We start from the raw sequence: 8,553 nt of genomic DNA, 5'->3' as shown, positions 1-8,553 counted from the left end.
GGATTCATAACAACAAACTAACAATTAAATTACAATAGATGAAGAAGACTCCCACACTTAAAGTTTTCAAAGGATTTGCTTTCAAAATACAAGCTCCAAAACTTCTCTTCTACAAGAATATCAAAGAATAATTGCTGCATTCTCTCACGGGTGGAAGGAAATATTTTTGGTCAATGGTTAAGGGTTTAATAATGAGGGTTTAACAAGAAAAACAATTCACAAAGAGGGGTTTAAGTGCTTAGCACTTAATAAACAAAGAAAAAGGCACAACGGGGACACAAGGGATAATAAAAAAAAAAAATACATGAGGTGAAAAGGTTTAAAAAGCTAGGGGTAAACAAAAATGGCCTATATCATTTCTAAGCATGCAAGAATTAGACTACACTTAAGGAGTATTGAAGCAAGTTCTAGTTTGTCAACCAACACCGGAGTTCCACATAATCTTTCACTAGCACAACACTAACCACTGGATTGAAAATTAGATTTCATTATTGGGTGGTTAACAAGGATATTGGCAAGGGAATGAAACAAGTTCAACCAACACAATCCACAAACCCACAAGAGAGAGTAGTAATAACTATGCCGACAAGTGATTCAAGTAAGCATTTGAGTCATCCAAGCAAGATCATCAAAAACAAAACAAAAGAAATAAAATAAAATGAAACAGTCTAAACCCTTCCCCCACACTTAAATTCTACATTGTCCCCAATGTAGCAAATTAAATCAAAAGAGGGATTGAGAGGGACATTCCTGATGTGTCACTGGTGATCGGCATCATCCGGTGGTGGTGGGAAATGAGGCCTATAGTAGTCCGGAATATACTGGTGATCCTGCAGCCAAGGTGGTGGCGGTGGGAAATGAGGAGTAAAACCCAATGCTGCTTGATTTTGTTGGTATGTAGATGTACCAACATACCAATTTACCTCATCGCTTCTCCGCATGAATTCTTCCTGCCTTGCAAGAAATTGTTGCATGTCAAACTGTGGAGGGATGTGTATTGGTGCAGGCTGAGGGTCTTCCATAGCCACATCCTCTTGTTGCTCAACTTCTTCTTGTCTTTGAGCATGGGCATAATGGGTTGCAATGTAGTGCGGGGTGATAAATGCCTGAGGTTTTAACTTAACTTCATGCTGATCATCAATCGGAACCCCCGCAGACTTGCAAAGCTCCGTAATGAGGGAAGGATGAGCAAGGCTGCATCTCAGTTTCTTATCAATCATCGTTATGATTTCCTTTATACTCTGATTGATAAGAACTCCGACATCAATGGTGTAGCTTTCCTTAATGCAATAGGTCAAGAGGACCTGATCTCTACGGACAGTTCCCCTATGAGAGTAAGGGATTAGCTTCGCACTGATGAAGTCAATGATAGCCCGGTCTTTTGGGGTGAAGTACTTGTGGTTCATATGAGCGGTTAGCCCATTCCTTATATTCCATTCAGCCTCAGCGTCAAAAGTTTTTGCAATCTCATTCAACAGCTCTATTGTAAGATTACTTGTTTTCAAATCTTTGTGGTAGTAGTCATCTTCAAAGTAATCTTCCGTACCATAATAAGTGTTGATTGCATCAGAAGAGAAATCTACCTCAACACCCCGCACTATTGCAGTGTCCGTATTTATCCCATCTCCTGCATTAGCATAAAATTCTTTGACCACTGAACAACAAGCATCGCCCGGTTGAGCAAGAAGTAAAGGCTTCCAATTCCAATCCTCCGGAACTTCGAGTTCCATCCCTCTTTCTTTCTTGAAATCTCGAGTGGAGATCCAAGTCTCATATCTTGCTTTTGCTTGAGGGGTAATGAAGGTTTCATAATGTGGAACTTGAGGAGGGTTGGGAGTTTGTTGGGAAGTTTCCCCTCTTGCTCTCTTTTGGAGTCTAGATTTTGGGGAATCTTGCAACTACAACATCACAAAATGAAAATAATACTTGCAAACATCAAATGTTAGGAATTATTAGCAAGATGCAAGCAAACAATACAAGGATGGAGTAGCTAAGCAAAAGACTCTCAATCACTTCAAAGCTAGGTAAGAAATTTTAAAACATTTGATTGAGACATTTTATCAAACACCTTGTGTGCATGATTTTAAACAAAGAAGTTAGGTGCATTCTAGCCTTCAAAATCAACCCATTTTTAAACAACAAGAAATACCACCAATCATACAATCAATTCTCCCAACCACCAAGCATCATCATCATCAAAAATTCAATTGCATTCAAGAATGTATCAACAAGTTTCAAGACTAGTTTCTTGAAAATCAAACTAACATCAACAAAGTAATGGATAAAAGCAAGAAATTAGAGCAAATAAAACACACAAGAACAAACAACCACTAACCCAAAGCAATTTAAAATTCAAATTTGAAATTTCGTGGGTTAGGATTCATGCACAAGAAAATCACAATGTTGAGCAAAATACCAAGAAATACCTTTGAGCCTTAGGAAGTGTTTGGAGTAGAAGAATGTAGAATTTGGAGTGAAAGATTTGAAGGAGAGAAAGAGGGAAGGGCTGTTGCAAAGCTGTGAGAAGAAGAAAGAATGAGGAAAAAAAAAATTTTTGGGAAGAAAAAGGCTGGGGCGGGTCGGGTCGCTGGGTGACCCGACCGCTCGCCGCGGCGAGCGCCCCAGCGTGGGCGTTCTGCCCCGAAATCTTTACTTTCGCCGCGGCGAGAATCATTCTCGCCGCGGCGAAAATAATTCTGTTTTTTTTTTTTTTTTTTTTTTTTTTTTAAGGGAAGATAAAAGCAAAGAACTTCAACATTTAACTCCAAACAACACAATTATTATCCAAGCAAGATTTCACTCCAAAAACATACCTAGAAACAAAATTAGGCTCAAGGACTTTATAAATACGCAATTATCAACTAAAAACACAAAATCATAAAAATAGCACAAAAACTAGAAGAAAAGCAAAATGCAATTAAAATAAATTAAAAGGACTTGGGTTGCCTCCCAAGAAGTGCTCGTTTAAGGTCGTGAGCTCGACCCCTTTTTTCTTTCAGGTGTAGGTTGGGGAACAAAGGCTAATTGCCACTTTAGCCTCAATCTTGGTGTCATCATGGTAATGTTTCAATCTTTGGCCATTTGCGGTGAAATCTCCATTTTTTCCTCGAATCACCACAGCTCCAGATGGATATGCATGAACAACCTCATAAGGTCCCGACCATCTAGACCTTAACTTCCCTAGGAATAGTTTCAACCTTGAGTTGAACAAAAGGACTTTATCACCAGAAACAAACTCCCTCTTGAGAATGTGCTTGTCATGCCATTTCTTAGTCTTTTCCTTGTAAATTTGGGCATTCTCATAAGCATCAAGTCTGAATTCCTCTAACTCATTGAGTTGAAGGAGCCTCTTTTCACCCGCAAGTTTTAAATCCATGTTGAGATTTGTGACTGCCCAGTGTGCTTTGTGTTCCAACTCTACGGGAAGATGGCATGCTTTCCCGTAAACAAGCTTGAATGGTGAAGTCCCGATTGGGTTCTTGTATGCAGTCCTGTATGCCCAAAGTGCATCATCAAGTTTAGTGGCCCAATCCCTCCTTGACGGGTTAATAACTTTCTCAAGAATTGATTTGATTTCTCTATTAGAAAGCTCTACTTGGCCACTAGTTTGAGGATGATAAGGAGTGGCAAGTCGGTGATGAACTCCATATTTTTCAAGAACTTTCCCCAAAGCTTTGTTGCAAAAATGCTTTCCATTATCGGTGATCAATGCCCTTGGCACTCCAAACCTTGCAAAGATATTTTTCTTTATGAACTTGATGACCACCTTAGCATCATTTGTGGGGCAAGAAACGGCTTCAACCCATTTAGAGACATAATCCACAGCAACAAGAATATATTCATGCCCAAAAGATTTAGGAAATGGACCCATGAAGTCTAAACCCCAAACATCAAATAGTTCCACCTCAAGTATGCTTTGTTGAGGCATTTCATTTCTTCTCCCAACATTGCCTACCCTTTGACATTTATCACAATGCTTCACATAAGAATGAGCATCCTTGAACAAGCTAGGCCAATAAAATCCGGATTGTAGAACTTTAGCCGCGGTTCTAGAAGTCCCAAAGTGTCCTCCATAAGGTGATGAGTGGCAATGGTTTAGGACACTTTCAATCTCATCCTCGGGCAAGCATCTTCTCATTACCCCATCGGCACATCTCTTGTAAAGAAAAGGTTCCTTCCAAAGATAGTATTTTGCATCATTTTTGAGTTTTTTCTTTAGAGCACGGGAAGCATTTGGTGGGAATTTTTGACATACCACATAGTTGACCAAGTCGGAGTACCAAGGCAAAAAGGCCTTGATTGCCATAAGTTGTTCCCCACCAAGGTTGTCATCAATAGGCAACTCTTCTCCAACCACTTCCTTTTGATTCTCCAACCTTGACAAGTGATCGGCAACAAGATTTTCGGACCCCTTCTTGTCCTTGATTTCGATGTCAAATTCTTGAAGTAGAAGGGTCCATCTAATCAATCTCGGCTTGGCATCCTTTTTGTTGATCAAGTACTTGAGTACCGAGTGGTCGGTGTGAATAATCACCTTGCTCCCCACAAGATAAGACCGAAATTTTTCAATGGCAAAAATCACGGCAAGCATTTCTTTCTCGGTGGTGGAGTAGTTGACTTGAGCATCATTTAAAGTGTGGCTTGCATAGTAGATCGGATGCAAGCTTTTATCTCTCTTTTGGCAAAGAACAGCCCCCACGGCAAAATCACTAGCATCACACATGATTTCAAACGGTAAGCTCCAATCCGGTGGTGACATAATGGGTGCCGAAATTAATGCCTTCTTCAACCTATCAAAAGCTTCAAAACAAGATTCATCAAAGACAAAGTTAGCTTCTTTAGAAAGCAAATGAGTAAGAGGTTTTGAGATTTTAGAAAAATCCTTAATGAACCGCCGGTAAAATCCCGCATGCCCAAGAAAACTTCTAATTCCCTTTACCGTGGTGGGTGGTGGTAGTTTCTCAATGACTTCCACTTTTGCCGGGTCTACCTCCATGCCTTTCTTTGAGATTTTGTGACCAAGAACAATCCCACTATTTACCATAAAATGGCATTTCTCCCAATTTAGAACAAGATTGGCTTCTTCACATCTATTCAACACTTTATCCAAGTTGGCAAGGCATTCATCAAAAGATAGTCCATACACAGAAAAATCATCCATAAAAACCTCCATGCTCTCTTCAATGAAATCTGAAAAAATGGCCACCATACACCTTTGAAATGTTGCCGGTGCATTACATAACCCAAATGGCATCCTCCGATATGCAAAAGTACCATACGGACATGTAAAGGTAGTCATTTCTTGATCCTCGGGGTGAATGGGAATTTGAAAGAATCCCGAGAAGCCATCAAGAAAACAAAAATAAGCATGCTTTGCCATCCTCTCAAGCAATTGATCAATAAAAGGAAGTGGGAAGTGGTCTTTCCTTGTAGCTTTATTCAACTTCCTATAGTCGGTGCACATTCTCCACCCGGTAACCAATCTAGTAGGAATGAGCTCATTGTTTTCATTTTCAACCACGGTTGTTCCACCCTTTTTAGGAACCACATGAATTGGGCTTACCCATTTACTATCCGAGATGGGATAGATAATGCCCGCACCCAACAACTTTAGAATCTCCTTTTTCACCACATCTTTCATGTTCGGATTCAACCTTCTTTGTGGTTCAATGCTCGGTTTATACCCCTCTTCCAAGTATATCCTATGCATGCAATAGGATGCACTTATGCCAACAATGTCATCAAGAGTATAACCAATGATTTTTTTATGCCTTCTCAACACATGCAACAACTTCTCAATTTCATCATCATTCAAATTAGCATTCACAATAACGGGATATGTAGAATTAGAACCAAGAAAAGCATACTTCAATTCGGAGGGCAAAGGTTTTAATTCTACCTTTGGATGATTATCCCCATTGTGATTGGTCAATTGGTCTCCAAGACCAAATACTTCAAGCTTTGGTGAGGATGGTTGCACCAATAATTCATTCTCATCAAAAAGTTCATCAAAACCACTTGTGTCTTCATCAATTTGCTCTTCCTCAATAGTATCCTCCATACCAACTCCCAAAGGATCATTAGAAATCCAATTGCTATCTTTAAGAGTTTCCCGGACACACGAATCAATAGTATCTACACAAAAGCATTCATCAAGACAAGGGGATTTGTTAGCCAATTCAAAAACATTAAACTCAACTTTGTCATCCCCAATTTCAAGCACCAAAGTCCCCTTTTTAACATCAATTACCGCCCCGGAGGTTGCCAAAAATGGCCTCCCAAGAATGATAGGAACTTTAGCATCTTCCTCCATTTCTAGAACCACAAAATCACCCGGGATGTAATATTTGTCAATTTTTACCGGCACATCTTCAAGAACTCCCACGGGGTGTTTTACGGATCTATCCGCTAGTTGCAAAGTCATGGCGGTGGGTTTGGGCTCCCCAAGTTGCAGTTGCAAAGTCATGGCGGTGGGTTTGGGCTCCCCAAGTTGCAACTTTTTACATAAAGAGGTGGGTTTGGGCTCCCCAAGTTGCAACTTTTTACATAAAGAATATGGCATCAAGCTCACACTAGGCAACTTTTTACATAAAGAATATGGCATCAAGCTCACACTAGTCCCAAGTCGCACAAAGCTCTTTGCACAAGAGATCCTCCAATAACACATGGAATAGAGAAGCTCCCGGGGTCTCTAAGTTTCGGTGGAAGCTTATTTTGGATAAGGGCACTACACTCTTCATTGACCGCAACGGTTTCACGGTCTTCAAATCTCCTCTTGTTGGATAGAATCTCCTTCAAAAATCTTGCATAAGAGGGGATTTCGGTGATGGCATCAAGCAAAGGAATAGAAATGTCCAATTGCTTGATCAAGCTCAAGAACCTTGCCCTTCTTTCTTCTACCTTGGCTTTCTTGAATTTTTGTGGGAACGGGAGTGGTGGAATTTGTCTCAACAAAGGTTCAAGCTTTTGGATTTCATCTTCTTTGGATTTGAATAGGCAAGAATCCTTTCCTTTGCTTTGCACAACAACATCCTCCTTTAACTTTCCATTTTCAACTTCCGGCTCCAAAATTTGATCATTGGTAAGCAATTGTGGACCTTCAAGTTGCTTTCCACTTCTAGTGATAATGGCATTCATGTGCTCTCTAGGATTTTCGGGACAAGCGGGCAACTTCCCGGTTACTTTAGTGCTAGAGGTTGAGGCTTGATTGGCAATTTGATTTTCTAGCATTTTATGATGAGCACTCAATTGGTCCAACTTCTCCGAAACTTGCCTAAACCTCTCTTCGCTTTTCATTTGAGATTTAACCATCATATCTAGCATGGCTTCCCAATTTGGTGGAGGCGGGTTCTCTAATGGTTGCCTCGGTTGTGCATTAGGATTTTGAAATCCTAAATTTTGCCTAGATTGTTGTTGTTGACCACCTCTATAATTTTGCTGCCCTTGGAATCCCGGTGGTGGTCCTTTATTGCCGAAACTTTGGGGATTTGCAGCCCCCATCGGATTACTCCAAGAAAAACCGGGGTGGTTCCTTGATGCATTAGGATTGTAGGCTCCTTGCGGTTGGTATGATTGTTGTTGCCTACCGTATCCTACCAAATCAACATGCTCCAAAGTAGATTGAGACCCCATATCATCATTTAAGCACTCTCCCAAATTGTGCTCTCCCCCACATAAGTCACACATCATAATTTGCCTTGGAGGAATAGAAGTAGAAGAAGCATAGCTCGCATTATGATTGTTGATGGTGATTTGAGCTATCTTTTGAACCATGGATGCCATATTATCCACCTTAGCCGATAAGGCGGATATTTGATCAACATCATGAAATCCTCCCACAAGCCTTTGGGAAGATCTCTCCGAATACCAAGTTGTTCCATTTGTCGCAATTTTTTCAAGTAGTTCCTCGGCTTGAGTAGGTTCCAAAACCGTGAATGACCCTCCCGATGAAGCATCCACCAAGATTTTTGAATTATCAAGCAACCCTTCATAGAAAGCCATCATAAGATCCCATCCTTGAATACCATGATGAGGGCATTGCCTTTGTAGTTCCTTAAACCTCTGCCAAGATTCGGCTAGAGATTCATTTGGAATTTGCTTGAAGTTTTGAATGGCTCTCCTCATCCTTTGAGTCTTTGAAAGTGGATAGAATCTCTTCAAGAACTCCCTATGAAGTTGATCCCAACTAGCAAAATGATTGGCGGGAAAAGAAATGAGCCAACTGTCAGCTTTATCCCTTAGTGAAAAAGGAAAAAGTCGGAGTTTGATTGCTTCATTCGGAACTCCATTCATCTTAAAGGTGCTGCAAATCCGGAGAAACTTGGTTATATGAGCATTTGGATCTTCCATTGGCGACCCTCCAAATTGATCGGATGTCACCATTTGTATGATTGCCGGTTTGATCTCGAAGTTGTTGGCCTCAACACCCGGAATATTGATGCTATTGTGTTCATCCAAGTCGGGTGCAATATAATCGGACATAGCTCTCCTTGCCGGTGGGGGTTGATTTACACCGTTTCCCTCACCGTTTCCATTTCCTTCACCGTTTCCATT

At 40.6% G+C, this 8,553-nt stretch overlaps 1 protein-coding gene across 1 annotated transcript; it reads right to left on the bottom strand.

The window, feature by feature from the left end:
• Window positions 1-6,609: 6,609 nt before the first annotated feature.
• LOC116015945 lies at window positions 6,610-8,481 on the bottom strand. Its single transcript, XM_031256113.1, has one exon. The coding sequence runs from the start codon at window positions 8,479-8,481 to the stop codon at window positions 6,610-6,612; it is 1,872 nt and encodes a 623-aa protein (XP_031111973.1).
• Between the last annotated feature and the right edge of the window lie 72 nt (window positions 8,482-8,553).

The sequence above is a fragment of the Ipomoea triloba genome, chromosome 4 (assembly GCF_003576645.1).
Source record: "Ipomoea triloba cultivar NCNSP0323 chromosome 4, ASM357664v1".
In the NCBI taxonomy this organism is placed as follows: Eukaryota; Viridiplantae; Streptophyta; class Magnoliopsida; order Solanales; family Convolvulaceae; genus Ipomoea; species Ipomoea triloba.
Note: the sequence above shows the minus strand (reverse complement) of the source record. Positions and strands in the feature narration are given on the sequence as shown.

Bases quoted from the DNA above. Each gene is read 5' to 3' on its own strand.
- LOC116015945 (XM_031256113.1), bottom strand. From the start codon at position 8,481: ATGTCCGATTATATTGCACCCGACTTGGATGAACACAATAGCATCAAT.